This window comes from Pelodiscus sinensis, chromosome 30 (genome assembly GCF_049634645.1).
Source record: "Pelodiscus sinensis isolate JC-2024 chromosome 30, ASM4963464v1, whole genome shotgun sequence".
NCBI classification, from domain to species: Eukaryota; Metazoa; Chordata; order Testudines; family Trionychidae; genus Pelodiscus; species Pelodiscus sinensis.
This window is the reverse complement of record NC_134740.1, coordinates 3,848,531-3,865,439: the sequence shown is the minus strand read 5'-3', so window position 1 is coordinate 3,865,439 and position 16,909 is coordinate 3,848,531. Positions and strand designations below refer to the sequence as shown.

At 59.3% G+C, this 16,909-nt stretch overlaps 1 gene segment (V, D, J or C); it reads left to right on the top strand.

Annotated features, from left to right (window-relative positions):
* The first annotated feature begins 212 nt into the window (after positions 1 to 212).
* Positions 213 to 963, top strand: LOC142821109 (Ig heavy chain V region 3-like). The segment is given in 2 exon segments: positions 213 to 328; positions 422 to 963. Coding segments are annotated over 2 exon segments (588 nt in total).
* The last annotated feature ends 15,946 nt before the right edge of the window (positions 964 to 16,909 follow it).

Below are 16,909 nucleotides of genomic sequence, written 5' to 3'. Positions count from 1 at the left end.
CGAAAGCGTCAGGAGCGTCCCAGCGCCCAGTGTCCTGCGCTACGAACACACACCCAGGCCAGCGCGGTCTGACTCCTACACCCGGGCCCTTGGGCAAGTCACTCAGATCCCCGGCAGGAGCAGCGCGCGTCTTTTATGAGGCGGGGTATGCAAATGAGGGAGTCGGCGTCCTGTTTAAATCTGTCCCGCCTCTGCCCAGGCTGCACCCGCGGGGACAATCCGCAGCTCCCTGGGTCTGTGCGTTTACCACGCTGAGAACTTTCCCCTCCAGCACTAGCGACAATGGCACTTTGGCTCCTTCTGTGTTTCGTCGCAGCAGCTTTGGAAGGTATTTTCTGCCTCTGAGTCACTGGCCCAGCTGGAGGAATGGTGCGTTAGGGCTGATTTTATAGTAACATTAAAATCCGGTCTGTGTTTGCAGGTGCCCGGTCTCAGGTGCAGCTGGTGGAGTCCGGAGGGGATGTGAAGAAGCCCGGAGACTCTCTGCGCCTCTCCTGCAAAGCCTCCGGCTTCACCTTCACTAGCTACAACATAGACTGGATCCGGCAGGCTCCTGGGAAGGGGCTTGAATGGGTCGCTCATATAAACCCCAGTTTAGGTACCGCATACGCGGATTCCGTGAAAGGCCGATTCACCATCTCCAGGGACAATTCCCAGAGCACGGTGCAACTTCAAATGACCGGCCTGAAGCCCGAGGACACCGCCCGCTATCACTGTTCGAGAGACACAGCGACACGAAACCAGGCTGCGATCATGCAAAAACTCAGGCTTCGGAATTACCGCAGCTCCGAGCTCTGGCAGGGGACCAGGCACCGGTGTGAATATCACAAAAACCTCCCGCCCGTGTTAACCCCTCCGTGCCCGGCCCTGACCGTCCTGCAGCCCGAGGACCTCGCCTGCTGTCGCGGCGCGGGACACAGGCAGTTCTCGGATCCGTCCTTGTCCATGTCTGATCGATTCTAGCGGCAAGGCCCTCCCGGCCTCCATTCTACACCTGCTAGTGAGCCCGGCAAACTAACCCGCCAGCTAGAGCCCGGTCCAGGGCGGCTCCCAAGCGTGCTCCTGGCCAGTGCGTGTTTCCTGCCGGAATCGCTCTCGCTCCCTGCCCACGAGGGACCGGCAGGGACAACCCTCAGCCCCCTGGCTCTGTGCAGCCACCAGAACTTTCCCCTCCCGCACCGCAGGGACAATGAGACCTCGGGACTTTTCCTCACGGCGGCTCGGCAGAGGGGCGGGGGGTTTCTCGGCAAATCCACCGCACAAGCAGGAGACTCGCTGAGTCGCTGCGGTGACGTCACCCGTTTTGTGATGTCCCCCCTGATTTCTGTCACTCCCCTCATCCTTCTCCCCGCCCCGCGCCCACAGACGTGCATTAGGTGGCCGAACTCTAACTGTGTGTCGCAGGGTTCCTAACTCCCCCGTGTTCCTTCCCAATACGAGCGAAAATCACAAGTGAGGTGGCATGTACCGTAAATACCTTCATGCAGCACAAGGGTCCTTCCTGCGCTTGCCTTTGCGGCTGAGAATTTTAGTGTGAAACTACAGAATTCCATTTACACACCCTGAATTCGGATTCCCAGGTACCTGAGGCAATTTCAACATTTTCACACACCCGCTGTTGAGCTGAGCTCCCTGTCCCCGCGGAAAACGCGTCCGAGACACAGATCCCCAGCTGTGGACACAGTTCACACCCCGTCATCCCTTATGGTCACTTTGGGAAACCTGCATGCAAATCCTTTCCCCGGAGCCCTTGGCCTCTGCTGGGTGGAGCCTCAGTCTCCCCCTAGGCAGAAAAATGCCGGGTCCTAACTTTGGGGGACCGTTTGCACCTTCACTGGAGATGAACCTGCTACTGATTTTCCTCTTCTTGCTGGAGGCTTCTTCAGCTACGTGACTATTGCGGATCCGGGGTGATCCCTGCTGCACTGACTGCAGAAGAGAAGCTGTTCAAGCAGCCTAAGGGAATGAGATGCCCGGACTCGAAAGCAATTCTGTGGTTGTTGGGTGCCTCACTCCCTTAGGTGCAGTGTCAGGATGTTTGATCTTCACATGTTCCCCGCTCCCAGAGGACAGGGCCTGGCTCACTCTGTCATTTCCGTGTTTCCCTCCCAGGTGTCCTCTCCCAAGTGCAGCTGAAGGAAACGGGCCGGGAGCGGCGAAGCCCGGGGAGTCCCTGACACTCACTTGCACCATCTCGGAGACTCGGTTTCCAGCACCAGAGTCGCCTGCGACTGGGCCCGGCAGCCCGCGGCCGGATTGGCTGGGTGCTCATGATACCGGTCTGGTAGGTGGTTCACTGTGTATCCGAGCGCGCTGCAGAGCCGAGTGACCGTCTCACCGGATATCGCCAGGAACCAGGTCTCGCTGCAGCTCCGCTCGCTGACAGCTGCGGACACCGCCCCCTAGTGCTGCTCCGAGAGACACAGGGACACAGCGCCACTCCGGGATGATAGAAAAGGGGAAGCGGTTTTGCCCCAGCGCGGTGGGGTTTTGGGTTCAGAGCAAGTTGTGAACCTGGGGGCGACTCTGGTCCTGTTCCCCCCCTGCCGGTACCCGTGTGTGTCCTGCCCAAGGCGCCATGGAGGGGAGGCATGTTAGTGACTCTAGCAGTCAGTCAGTGACTCTGTGCCCGGGGCGTTCTTTGGGCTTGTGACGGCGCATTAGGGCTCCCCCGTCTCCTGCACCCCGAAATGGCACAAACAGACTGCACCAGCCGGTGGAATAGAGGAAGTTTATTGCCTCTCCAGGATACAGCACAGCACAGATGTAGTCTGGTCACAGAGCTGGGCTAGGATGCCTCAGGCCCCCTTGAGTTGGGGGGAGACTGGGCCCCTAAACTCCAGCTCCTCTCCCTAGGCTCTCCTCCATGCTCTCAGACAGAACTAACCAAATTCCCTTCCAGCCCTGCCCCCCAGCCAGAGCAGCATCCACCTTCCTTTGTTCCTCTCCATGGGGGGTGTCTGGCCACTGGTTTGCATAGTGACTCATCCTGTTTTGCTGGGTCGTGGTACCCACGGCAGCCAGTGGGGGTTCCCCCAGAGCCAGCAGCATAGAAACCAGCCTGGTACCCCCACTAAGTCACAGTTCTCCCCCCTCCGAGAGCGAACTGAGCAGGGTCACTCCGCTCGTGACCTAGGGAAGTTCGGGTCCTCTGCGTGGGAACCCGCCCTGGGGACATGGGTGCTCCCCTTGACTTGGGCCGGCCGTGGTGAGGCCCCACATGAATTGGCTTCCCTCTGTCCACTCGCCACCCCGCTCCGGGGAGACTGGCACAGGCCTGTCCTCAGGGGTCACACCCACCCTTCCGCTGGCCTTGATCTCTGGCCAGGGTCTCTCGGGCCGGGGCCATGAGCCCAGCGAGCCTTCTCTGGACAGCCAGGGCGGCTTCCATTCCCGATGCTCCATCCAGGGAGGACTTCCGCTCCCATAACTCTCTCAGCAAACACAGAGGGTCCTCTATCTGGGGTAGAGACCCCCAAGCCGCTTTCCTCCTGTCTTGGGCCTTCCCGCCCCTCTGGCAGGAGTCACAGGACCGGCAGTACCGCTGCACGGCTGTAAAGATTCCCGGCCAATAGAAGTGCTGGAGCAGCCTCAGCCGGGTGCTCCGGATCCCCCGGTGGCCCCCAACGGGGACATCTTGGGCCAAATACAGCAGCTTGAGGCGATACTTTCGGGGAACGACCAGCTGCCGCTGGACCCTCCATGCCCTCGCCTTCCTGGGGGGAAGCCACTCACGGAACAGGAGTCCACGCTCCCGCAGGAATCTCTCCTGGCCACCTCTCCCACGGGGCTGAGCTGCACGGAGGCCAGCCTGGTCCCTCAGCCTCTGCAAGGAGGGGTCTGCCTGTACCTCAGCCTGGAATTCAGCTGCTGAGTCAGGGATCGGGACCTGTCCCCCACCTCTGCCTAGGTCCGGAGTCCCAGCCTGGCTGGACCCCGTGTCCACTGGGATGGGACCCTGAGGACGCTGCCAGGAGTCCTTCCCTGGACCCACGTTGTCAGCCCCCCGCTGGCTCTGGCTCCGGGTAGTGACTAGAGCCCGCTGGGATTCATGGGGCCACTCCTCTAGGTCATTCCCCATCAGCACCTCGGTGGGCAAGTGCGGGTGCAGCCCCACTTCCTTGAAGCCTTCCTTCGCCCCCCATTTCAGATTCACCCGGGCTACAGGCACCTTAAACGGGGACCCATCTATGCCCTTCAGGGTCAGCTGCGTGTGGGGTAGTATCCGCTCTGGGGCCACTATGTCGGATCGGGCCAGAGTCACCTCCGCCCCCGTGTCCCAGAAGCCCGTCACCTTCCTACCATCCACCTCCAGGGGTATGAGGCACTCGCTCCGCAGGGGCCGTCCTGCCCCCACCCGGTACACGGAGAAATCTGCCTCCTGAGGGTCAGACCTCCCAGGGGAGGTGCACTGAGCATCCTTCCCCTCTCTCTGAGCTGAGGTTTGCTTGCCAGCCCCTGCCTCTGGGGCAGCCTGCCCTTCCTCCTGCCCCAGCCAGTTAACCCTGGAAAGTCCCCGGTCCTGGGACCTGGTGCACTGAGCCCTCTTGTGGCCTTTTTGCCCACAGCGCTGGCAAGTTAGGCTTTGGGCTGTCTCTGTCCAGGGCCTGGCTGGTTCTCTGGGGCACAGACGACCTGTTCCTTGGTCTCGCCCCGTAGTTGACTCCCTCCGTTGCTCAGCCGAGATCCGGTCTCTGCGCGGTTCCCTTTCTCTCCGGGACTCCCGTTCACATCCGGACCGGCTCTCCGTGAACTCATCCGCCAGTCTCCCAGCCTCCTGGGGGTTCTCTGGTCTCCGGTCCTTGAGCCACAGCCTCAGTTTGGGTGGGCACACTTCATAGAACTGCTCCATCTTGACCAGCTTGAGCAGCTTCTCTGCAGTCTGGGCTCCGACTCCAGACACCCACTTGCGGCAGTATTGCGCCAGGCGGGAGGCCAGGTCCACATAGGTCTCCCGTGGCCCTTTCTGTACCCCCCGGAACTTCTTCCTGTACATCTCGGGGGTCAGCCCGAACTTGTGCAGCAGGGCCTCCTTGATTCGGTTGTAATCCCCTGGCTGTAGGTCCTCCAGCTGACTGAGCACTCCGGCCGCCTCCTGGCTCAGTGCGGGGATGAGCTCCTGCAGCCAGTCAGCTGGGGGAACCCGTTGCAGTCCACAGGCCCTCTCAAAGGCACTGAGGAACCCGTCTATGTCGCCCATGTCCTTCAATTGGGCCACCACGAGCCTCTCCAAGCGTCTGGCAGTCCTGGGACCCTGGGGCCCATCCACACTTGGTGCAGCCAGTGCCCCGCCGGTTCTCCGCTCTGCCATGGCCAGCTCATGCTGCCGCTGCCTCTCTCGATCTTGGCGCTCCTTTTCTCGGTCCTGGCGGTCCTTCTCTCGGTCCTGTACTTCCAATTCCTTGATCCGCAGCTGGATCTCCAGCCGCCGTAGCTCCGCTGGGCTGGCCCCTGCCCTAGATGGGCTATGACTTGCAGGCCTCCCGGGAGACGCTGTCTCATCTCTCCGTTGGGTTCCAGCACTCCTCCCCCTCTCTGAGTCTGACACACTCTCAGGGGGGGTCTGGCTGCTTCCCCTGGGGACAAGATCCTGGCCCTGTGGCTGGTCATTATCTTCCAGCTGGGTAATCAGTTGGGCCTTGGTTGCTTTCCGCACAGGCAAGCCCCTCTCTCTGCACAGTCCCACCAGCTCTGCCTTCAAGAGTTGGGCGTAGGCCATCTGCCCGCTGGGCCCCTCGGTGCAGACTCACCAGTCTAGTGCTGCAGCGCCCCATGCTTCCCAGGAACCGCTTCGCTCTGTCTCCAGCACGCCTGGCTCCAGGGTTCTTGCTTCTACTGCGCCTTGTCACTTGCCGCTGGAAGCTCCATCCACGGGGTGCAGTGCATCCCACTTCTGACACCAGTGTGACGGCGCGTTGGGGGTCCCCTGTCTCCTGCACCCCGAAATGGCACAAACAGACCGCATCAGCCGGTGGAATAGAGGAAGTTTATTGCCTCTCCAGGATACAGCACAGCACAGATGTAGTCTGGTCACAGAGCTGGGCTAGGATGCCTCAGGCCCCCTTGAGTTGGGGGGAGACTGGGCCCCTAAACTCCAGCTCCTCTCCCTAGGCTGCCTCCTCCATGCTCACCGACAGCCACCCCAACCAACTAACTAACTTCCAGCCCTGCCCCCCAGCCAGGGCAGCATTCCACCTTCCTTTGTTCCTCTCCATCGGGGGTGTCTGGCCATACTGGTTTGCATAGTGACTCATCCTGTTTTGCTGGGTCGTGGTACCCACGGCAGCCAGTGGGGGTTCCCCCAGAGCCAGCAGCATAGAAACCAGCCAGGTACCCCCACTACATCACAGGGCTGCGGGGACATCTTCATTAGGAGAAATCCTCCGCTTAAAACAGTATCAGTAACAGTATGTTCGAAACACAGAGGCACAGAAACTAGCTGCTTTCCTGCGAGGTGACCTAATTATGTCCGCAGTCCCAAAAGAAAAATAAACACAGTCCTTTTGCCCCCTGCGTAGAAACCAATGGGGAGAGCTGCCCCTACTGCAGGGATAAGCCTGCGGCAGGGGGCGTGGTCCCGTCCGGTGGGCCAACTCTGGGAGAAGCAGGAGGGCGGTAAACAGCCCGGCCCACTCGTGGCCGGCCCCAGGGAAGCCAGAAAACAGGGTGAAAGACATAGGAGTTCAAATTACAGACCGAACTGGGAGTAATGTGCCCCTAGGACAGTGGTCTCCAACCTTTTAAAACACAAGATCACTTTTTGAATTTAAATGCAACTCAGGATCTACCTCAAACCCAAATACCCTTGCACTGTGACGTAGTGGGGGTGCCTGGCTGGTTTCTATGCTGCTGGCTCTGAGGTAACCCCCGCTGGCTGCCGTGGGTACCACGACCCAGCAAAACAGGATGAGTCACTATGCAAACCAGTGGCCAGACACCCCCCATGGAGAGGAACAAAGGAAGGTGGAATGCTGCCCTGGCTGGGGGGCAGGGCTGGAAGAGAGTTAGTGGGTTCTTGGCTGGAAGGCAGGGAAGAAGGAGCTGGGGAGGGGGCTGGGACTCCCCTATCCCAAGGGGGGCACTGAGGCCTCTTAGCCCCAGTTCCTGTAACCAGATTACATCTGTGCTGCGCTGTGCTGGAGGAACAATAAACAACCTCCATTCTACTGGCTGGTGAAGTCTGTTCATGCCATTTCGGGGGTGCAGGAGATGGGAAAATCCCGAAGCGTCATCACACGTGTCTCCTCTGTGCCTCTTCTCCAAGGCCCTGCCCCTGCTCACTCCATCATCCCTCCCTTTCACCAGGCAGAAGCTTTTGGCACAGTCTCTGGAAGGGGGAGCTAAGGGATTTGGAGTGAGAGAGGGGCTCTGAGCTAAGCCTGGAGAAGGGACTTGCAGTGCAGGAGGGGGTTCAGGGTACAGGATCTGTAAGAGTTTAGGTCCAGGGGGCTCAGAGCTAGGACAGGGATTTGGGGTACAGGAGGGGGTTCATGACTGGGGCAGGGGTGCGGAGCTGGCTCCAGCCAGACACTGCTTACTTCAGGTGGCTCCTGAGTGGTGGCACTGTGGGGCTAAGGCAGGCTCATCACTACCCTGCTCCTACCCCACTCTCAAAAGCAGCCAGCAAACTCCACCCATCCCAAGCCCTGCTATGCCCCCTCTCCATTCTGTGAAGATAAAGAGTGAGAAAGGGGGCACCCTGACATCAGTGCCCCCTCTTCTCCCTTCCCTGCTCTGAAGATCAAGCAGGAGGCTCCTGGGAGTTGGCGGGAGAGGCGGCTCCAAGGGAAAGGGCAGGAGGTGCACAGCAGTGAGGGGAGGGGTAGCTGTGGTGCTGGGCTTGAGAGCCTTTTGGCCAACCAGTGCTGATCACCTGTGAAAGGCTCCAAGATCTACTCGTAGACCCTCATCTCCTGGTTGGTGACCACTGCCCTAGGGGAATAAAGCAGCAAGAATCCTATTGACCGTCTGTTGGATCGGGACCCCTCACTGTACCAGGCGCTGCACAATCAGCCAGGGAGGGGGAAGGAGACTCCATGGCAGTGACTCGGCTCATTACGGGAAGGCGTTTGTGTCTCTGATAAGGACAGGAATATGCAAATGACGGTGACCGGCTCCTATTTACATCGGTGAAGCAACCCGCAGCCCCCGAGGTCTGTGCAGTCACCAGTCAGCTCTGCCCCGCACAGTAACGAAAGAAATGAAGTTTTGGATCGATTTAGTTTTCGTTTTGGCAGCTTTGCCAGGTATCTTACAGCTCAACACGTCGCAGAGGAGGACAAAGGTTTTGCATTTGCATTTTGATACTAATGTTCGTATCGCTTCTTTGTTCCCAGGTGCCCGCTCCCAGGTGCAGCTGGTGGAGTCCGGAGGGGATGTGAAGAAGCCCGGAGACTCTCTGCGCCTCTCCTGCAAAGCCTCCGGCTTCACCTTCAGTAGCTTCTGGATAGGCTGGGTCCGGCAGGCTCCCGGGCAGGGGCTGGAGTGGCTCGCCCGGATTCACGGGTCTAGCCCATACTACAGTGATTCGGTAAAAGGGCGATTCACCGTCTCCAGAGATGACCCCAACAACCTGCTGCACCTGCAAATGGCCGGCCTGAAGCCCGAGGACACCGCCCGCTATTACTGTATGTTAGAGACGCACAGTGAGGGGAATCGAGAGAAGCTGATACAAAAACTCCAGCGACAGAATCGTTCTCCCCTGCGCCGCGCGGGGGCAGCACTTCCACAGGGAATCCCGCGCCCAGCAACGGGGTTTGCAAGCGCAGTAAAAACAAAGTCATCTGGGTCCAGCTCCCTGTGTCTTTGTGCGATCAGGTCTGAACTAGCAACGGCTTGGAACGCAGATCTTTGCTGTTTCCCAGAGGGCCACAGGAAAACATGAGCAGAGAAGACTATAGGCCTACAATATGGTTGGGAAACCTTTTTGGGGGCCAGGGGTTGCTGACCCACAAAAAATCAGCTGGGGGAGGGGCACACAAGTGAGAAGCAAAAAAAAAAAAAAAAGAAAGAAAGAAACAAATCCTCAGTGATGTGGGTCCTGACTGAGAAGGAAAAAGACCTCCACCCCTCCTCTGCACACTACAGCCACGGTGGGGAGATAATTCACCCTTCTTAATCCGGCCCTGGTTGTTAATCCGGTCAGGGAAAGACTCGCGAAATCCTACACTAGCACCGCATATCTGTTCCCATGTGTTTGTGTCATAGGATATGTAACAGACAGACACAGACTGACAGGCCGACAAAGATAGACAGACGGGCACTCTCCATTCAGTTACTGCATCTGCCCTTTGGCCAGTGGGCGGAGCAAACAGCAGCGGGACATTTTGTGTCCAACCGACTCTGGAACCCCCTTGCCAGGAGACAGAACAGCGCTTCATCACACTCGTCTGGGAAAAGGGGGGAGAAATCTCCATAGAGGCACCTCTTCGCTTGTGCCCACATCTGGGACCATCTCTTTCCTGTTGCAAAGCCACGAAGGTCTCAGATTGCTTCTGTCCCACCTGGCTGTTGCCATAGTCTCCCTGTGAGGTCACTATCTCCTGACATGGCATTAGCCAATCAGCCAAAGGCCGTTGTGATGTCACTGTCGCTCCACCTTTGCCTTGCAGGGCACATGCCCTACCGCTGGCCAGACCCTTTGCATGTTTGAGCTGCTCCCGGATGTGACCCTCCCGCTCAGAGGAGATTCCAAACGGACACGTCAGTGCCGAGGAGGGAGCAGAGATTGCGGGGCCAATGTGAGGTTATTTCACCAAGACATTCCCTATGTGCACCCCGGCCCCTACTGCTAATGACCCAGCTCTGACTTCCTCCGAGAGAGCGGGAGCAGGTCCATCTCCCCCTAGTGGCTCTGCCCCTGAAATCGCAGAACACCAGATAATTGGTCACACTCCAGGAGCAGAGGGCGCTGCCCTAGGGGACACCTTCGGTTCCCTTCCACTCCTACGACTCTCTGCCGCAGCTTCCATGAGACACAACTTAATCCCCCCGACTCCCCTTCGAGAAAGCGGTTTGTCCCTCTCTGGGGCGGAAACCAGCCTCTCTCCCTGCAGCTGCGGTTCCTTCCCCAACTGCCCCTCCCAGGACAGACTCCCGCCTCTGGGCACCAACTGGGCATCGTCTGTAGCATGGCAGGTGCCCGGCACGTTTTGGAGCAGCCAATGCGCCGAGACAGAGACACCGCCTGGTAACAAGTGTTCCCCCCACAGATGAAGGGGGTTACAGGAGTCCCCGCCAGCAAATACCTGATCACAGGCGTATCCTGGGACCCACGGCGGGACCCAGTCCTCTGCCCCCTCCGAACTGCATCTCACAGCCCGCTCCTGCCATTCCCTGTGCGCTGAGCCTAGCGACAGGCCTCTCTAGGATGCCACGGGGACATCGCGATGTACTGAGCTCTCATTAACCCCCCCCCCCCAACACTCACTCCTCTGCCGTCCCTTATACCCGCTGGGGGAACCCGCATGCAAATCTCTGCTGGGGGTTCCTGTTAAATTCTAGCCACTGGTAATAGGAGCCTCAGTCTCTGGCCAGACACAGACTCGCCGGGCCCAGCCCGCTGGGGAGTTTCCCTCAGTGCCTGAGAACTAGAATTCCTGGCCCTACTCGCCTCCCCCCGCTGTGAGTGTCCGTGGGGGCACGTAAGATAATTCAGAGCAGAACCAGACATTAGTTGTGTGGCTATTTCTTGCTTTCCTCAGCTTTGATTTTCCCAGGTGTCTTCACTCAGCTGCAGCTGTTCAAGTCTGGTCTGGGGGAGGTGAAGCCTGGAGAGACCGTCACTCTCACTTGCTCCGTGTCTGGTTACACCATCTCTTCTGGCTACCATTGGGCCTGGAACCGTCAGGCTCCTGAGAAAGGATTAGAATACATGGGGAATATCTATGGACCCAATGGGGGCACCAACTATGCGCCTGCTTTCCAGGGCCGAATCATCATCGCTACAGACACGGCCAAGAACCAGGTTTCCCTGCAGCTGCGTTCGCTGACAGCTGTAGACACCGCCGCCTGTTACTGCGCCAGACACACAGTGACACAGAGCGCAGCAGGGCCCATACAAAAATGGCTTTCCCTGGAGCCATTCAGGACATTTAACGCCTCTTTTCCTCTCTCTCAGAGAGAGGCAGGAGCAGAGAAGAGGCAATCTTTACACAGCAACATTATTTCTAAATACCCTGTGGGTATGTCTACACCTGCAGACTGATTCGAACTAGGGCTGCAAATGTAGGAATTCAGAATTGCAAATCAAGCCTGGGATTTAAATATCCCACACTTGATTTGCATGTTCCCAGCCCAGCGCCATTTTCAAAATTTACAAGCCCGGACTAATTGCCCAAGTCAACATGTGGCAGGGAAATGGGAGTTGGAAATAAAGCCCTGTTTCGAACTACCTGTTAAACTTCATTGCAGGAGGAATAACAGGTCGTTCGAACTAGGGCTTTAGTTCAAACGCCCTGTTTCCCTGCTAGGTGGAGATGCCGGCAGTTAGTCCTGAGCTTGTAAATTTAAAAAAAATGGCGCGGGTCCAGGAACATGCAAATCAAGCGGGGCCATTGCTGGCAGAGCAGACACTGGCTGAGGATAGAAGGGGAGGGGAGCAGGGACAGTCCCAGACACTAGCGGAGGCCTTACTCCTGAAGACTGACCTCTTACTCCTAGTCTTTGGGCCCTCCGCCTGCACAAATCCCACCTGAGGTTGGGGGGAGGGGACGGGAGGAAGAAATTCTCCGCCAGGGGGCGCTGACGAGTCAGGGTCCGCACAGGGCATGCATTTGTCACCGCGCATGCGCCTCCCGTCGGAACTGTCCGGCCCCTCCGCGATGGCCTGTTACCGCCCCACGCCCTGACCGGAGCGGGGCACTATTGGGCGGTTGCAGATGCTCTCACCTGGCCCTCGTGGGTGTCTCCCTGGGGCTGTGACTAGGGACCGAGGGCAAATGGATGCCCAGGGGCAGAGGGACGCAACAGGCTCCGCAGCACTTTCCCCTCGCTCCCTAGGCTCAGAGAACACGGAAACAACCCCCCCAGGGCTCGGAACGGGCAGCTGCAACTCCCCCGCCCAACGATTGCCGGGACACGGGGAGTGAGGTGGGGTGGGGCTGGGGGGGGGGGGGGAGGGACGCCCTGAGCCAGCCCCGGTAACCTGCCTCTCTGCCTACGGATAGCCTGGCTGCCGGCAGGAAGCTTCCCTCCGGCTGCGCATCCCCGTCCGGGTGAGCGGCCAAAAATGGGCCAGCGGCCTTGGCCACTCACCGAGCGCAGCGGGAAAGGGATGGCATGGGGGGAGGGGGAGTTACAGACTGTGACGTAGTGGGGGTACCTGGCTGGTTTCTATGCTGCTGGCTCTGGGGTAACCCCCACTGGCTGCTGTGGGTACCACGACCCAGCAAAACAGGATGAGTCACTATGCAAATGAGTATGGCCAGACACCCCCCATGGGGAGGAACAAAGGAAGGTGGAATGCTGCCCTCGCTGGGGGGCAGGGCTGGAAGAGGGGGAGTGAGTTCCTGTCTGGAAGGCAGGGGAGAAGGAGCTGGGGAGGGGGGCTGGGACTCCCCTATCTCAAGGGGGGCACTGAGACCTCTTAGCCCCAGTTCCTGTAACCAGATTACATCTGTGCTATGCTGTATCCTGGAGGAGCAATAAACCACCCTCAATTCCACTGGCTGGTGGAGTCTGTTTGTGCCATTTCGGGGTGCAGGAGACGGGGGACCCCCAACGCGCCATCACACAGACACAGTGCGAACTGGGGCTCGCGTGTTCCAAGCGGCGTAAAGGAATCGCATTGAGCATCTGTGGAATCCGGGAACCGAATCGAATTAAAGCGCCCTGAGCCCCCGGGCCTAGAGCTGCAATTCCCACCGAACCTGACCAGAGCAGAGACATGTTCGCACCTCCGGGCTCCCAACAAACGCGGATCCTGCCCCCAGTGAACCGAAACCCACGAACACCAGTGAAAATCTTTCCCTTCATCACAACCGATCCCCAGGAACCCCTAGACATTTATGACGAGCTCAGTGACGTCATTTCTCCCTAAGTGCCCAGCGCTGTGAGAGCCCCGGGACCCGCGTTGTGCCAGGCGCTGCACAAACACACAGGGAGGGGGGAGGAGACTCCTTCTGCCGGAGACTCCATGGCAGTGACTCGGCTCGTTCAGGGAAGGCGGTTGTGTCTCTGATAAGGAGGGGAACATGCAAATGACGGTGACCGGTGCCTGTTTAAATTGGTGTCTCTCTCTCTTCCCTAGGCTGCACCCGGAGAGACACCCCGCAGCCCCGGTGTCTGTACAGTTACCAGCCAGCTCTTCACCCTAGCAACGGGGAAAATGAAATTCTGGGTCTATTTAATCTTCGTGGTGGCAGCTTTGCCAGGTATTTTGTAACTAAAAACGCTGGAGAGGCGGACGGAGATTTTGTGTTTCCTATTTGATATTAATATTTGTGTCGCGTGTTTGTTCCCAGGTGCCCGGTGCCAGGTGCAGCTGGTGGAGTCCGGAGGGGATGTGAAGAAGCCCGGAGACTCTCTGCGCCTCTCCTGCAAAGCCTCCGGCTTCTCCTTCAGCAGCTACTGGATGAGCTGGGTGAGGCAGGCTCCCGGGAAGGGGCCGGAGTGGGTCTCTGACATTAGTACGGATGGGGGCACCAAGCGCTATGCAGACTCGGTTAAAGGCCGATTCACAGTCTCCAGGGACAATTCCAACAATCTGCTCTATGTGCAAATGACCCGCCTGAGGCCCGAGGACACCGCCCGCTATTACTGTGTGAGCGACACAGTGACACAAAACCGACTGGTGATCAGACAAAAACCCGGGCTACTGCATCTGCGTTTCCCCGTTCGCCACAAGGGGGCAGCAGATCCACAAAGAGCTCAGCCTGAGAGCGGCGGACCCCGCCCTGCGTTACTGTGCTAGAGACACAAACGGGCCCGGGGGCAGCCCTGGTTATGCCAGTGCCCGGGAGCGCGCTGGGCCTCCAGTTTCACAAGGGGCTGAGGCTCCTTCTTAGAACGGGGGGCTCCCCATGGAACTTACAGCCTCGAACCCACCGCCCGGACTCTCTCCTCACCCGGCAGCTAGAGGAGGGACTGCCAGGGAGGTCCAGAGCACCCGGGTGAGTGCCCAGCTCCGGGGCTGTGAGGGTTTCCGGGGGTGCCACCTCGAGGCCGTGCCCCACAAGTAAAGGGTCTTTCTTTCCTTCTTATGTTTCAGGGGTGTCACTGTGACGGCGCGTTGGGGTTTTCCGTCTCCTGCACCCCGTAATGGCACGAACAAACTCCACCATCCAGTAGAGCAGAGGGAGTTTATTGCTTCTCCAGGATACAGCACAGCACAGATGTAATCAGGTTACAGGGCAGGACTAGGATGCCTCAGCCCCCCTTGAGATGGGGGAGACTGGGCCCCTAAATTCCAGCCCCTTTCCCTAGGCGGTCTCCTCCATGCTCCCAGACAGAAACTAACTCCCTCACTTCCAGCCCTGCCCCCAGCCAGGGCTCCACTCCCCTTCTTCCCATTTTTCCACTCGGCAGAGCTAACCGGTCAGACAGGTTTGAAGCCCCCTTGAATAATGACTCATCCCCAGCCCTGCTGGGCAGTGCTGCAGCCAGCAGCCAGTGGAGGTCACTCACAACCCACTACCCAGCATAGCAACCAGCAAAGTACCCCCCACTAAGTCATAGTCACCACAAAGGATTTTCTTTCTCTCTCACCCAGCAAGTCTCCCAGTCCCTTTTTGAGGAAGCACAGTTGCTGTAGGTTTCATTCCCCTAAATCAGGGAGTCTCCAACCTTTTTAAGCACAAGATCGCTTTTCAAATTTATATGTAATCCAGGCTCTACTTCAAAGCCAGATACCCCGGCCCCACCTCCTTTCTGCCCCTTCTCCAAAGCCCCATCCTTCCTCACTCCATCCTCCCTCTCCCCCTCCCTGCCATCCTTCCTCCTTTTCACCCGACAGGGGAAGAAGGTTGGGGCACAAGATCTAGTTTTGGGCCAAGGGATTTAGAGTGTGAGATGAGCTCTGAGCTAAGCCTGGGGCAGGGAGCTGGTGTGCAGGAGGGGATTCATGACTGAGACAGGTGTTCAGAGCTGGCTCCAGCTGGACACTGGTTACCACAGGTGGCTCCGGGGAGGTGGTGCAGTGGGGCTAAGGAAGGCTCAACCCTGGCCTAGCCCTGGACCACTCTCAAAAGCAACCAGAAAACTCCATCCCAAACTCTCTTGTGCCCCCTTCCATTCTGTGGAGTTAGGATACAGGGTAGGAGGGGACACCCTGACATGAGCACCCCATCCTCTTCCTCCCTGGTAAAAAAAGGGAAGGAGGCTGTCTGGAGTCGTGTCTCTGCTACAGCAGAGCTCCTGGCACTAAGGTACCCCTTCCATCCCCCCTCCCGTTCCAGACCGGACGCAGTAACTGGATGCAGTCTGTCCCCCCCCCCCGTTCTGTCCCCCATCTAATCCACCCTGCGTCCTCTGTTCCCTCCCAGACAAATCCGATTCCAGCCCCTGACCAGATCCAGTCCGCTCCCCTCTCCCACCTCCCCCCCACTGACCGAACTCCGTCTTGTCTCCTTTCTCTCTCCCCGCCAAACCCTCATGTCCCCTCCCCACAGCACGCGCGGAAACGTCGGAGCGCCCTAGGGGAGGGGAGAAAGTGGCAAGGGTCTCCCAGGGGATGCGTAGGGACACAGCTGGGAAACATAACGGGCAAGGCCAGGGACACCTTCTCCCCCTCAATCTCTGAGTCGCGGCCCCCTCCAGCGGCTCCTCACCGCCAGACCAACCAGATCTGGCTGCAAAGTAGCTCTCCCCTCCCCGCAGCCTACGCACCTCTGCTTGAATCATTCTGGCCCGGGCAGGGCTTTCCTTCTGCCCGTCCCCACCAAGGCTACAGCTTTCCCCTCCCCCCGCGCCCAGCACTGAGGCAGAGAAAAGGGGGAGAGAGTCGCTCCCCATTTGCCAATGCGCGCTACCTCCTCCCCCTCCTCCCCCCCCCCACACACACTCCCGCATACGCTTTGGCCAAGGGTGCCCGCTCCGGCCGGAGGGGTCACTAGTAAGCGCAAGGCAGGCGGAGCAATGACTGAAGGCACCTGACTCGCAGGGCGGACCCTGGCTGCAGTGACCTGGGCTGCCCCTTGCGCGGCCCCGGATCGCTCTGTGCAGCCTGCCCCACACAGCCCGGGGAGAGCGGTTCCCCACCAGGGCCGTAGCTCTCGGGCGCCGCTGCTGTTCTCAGAGCCCAGGGTGCGCCCCCTGCACGTCGGGCCGCGCTGGCTGGTGCCAGTCAGAGGAGCGCGAACGATCCCCGGGCGCCAGAGTCTGCTTCATGGGAGGCTCCCTCGGGCATTCCCCGCCCCGCGGCCGCTGGGTGCTGGGCAGCTGCAGCTGCGCCGGGAAGGTGACTGGATGGGCGCGTGGCCAGCACTCCTGCTGGGGCCGCCCCTCCCGCAACTCCTCGCCGGCCCCGCTGCGACGCCCTCTCGCACTCACCAGAGGGCGCACTTTTCTCCCTGGTGCGAGGGAAGGCAGCGAGGCAGCCCCGGAACCGTGATGTCATGGCGCCTCCACCAATCACGGCGGGGCTGCGAGCGCGACTTGCCCGCGCACCCCGCCTGCGGAGGGTGGTTCGCTGCTGGCCCATCGCGCTCCGCCCCCCCTGTGACGGCGCGTTGGGGGTCCCCTGTCTCCTGCACCCCGAAATGGCACAAACAGACTGCACCAGCCGGTGGAATAGAGGAAGTTTATTGCCTCTCCAGGATACAGCACAGCACAGATGTAATCTGGTCACAGAGCTGGGCTAGGATGCCTCAGGCCCCCTTGAGTTGGGGGGAGACTGGGCCCCTAAACTCCAGCTCCTCTCCCTAGGCTGTCTCCTCCATGCTCACAGACAGCCACCAACTAACTAACTTCC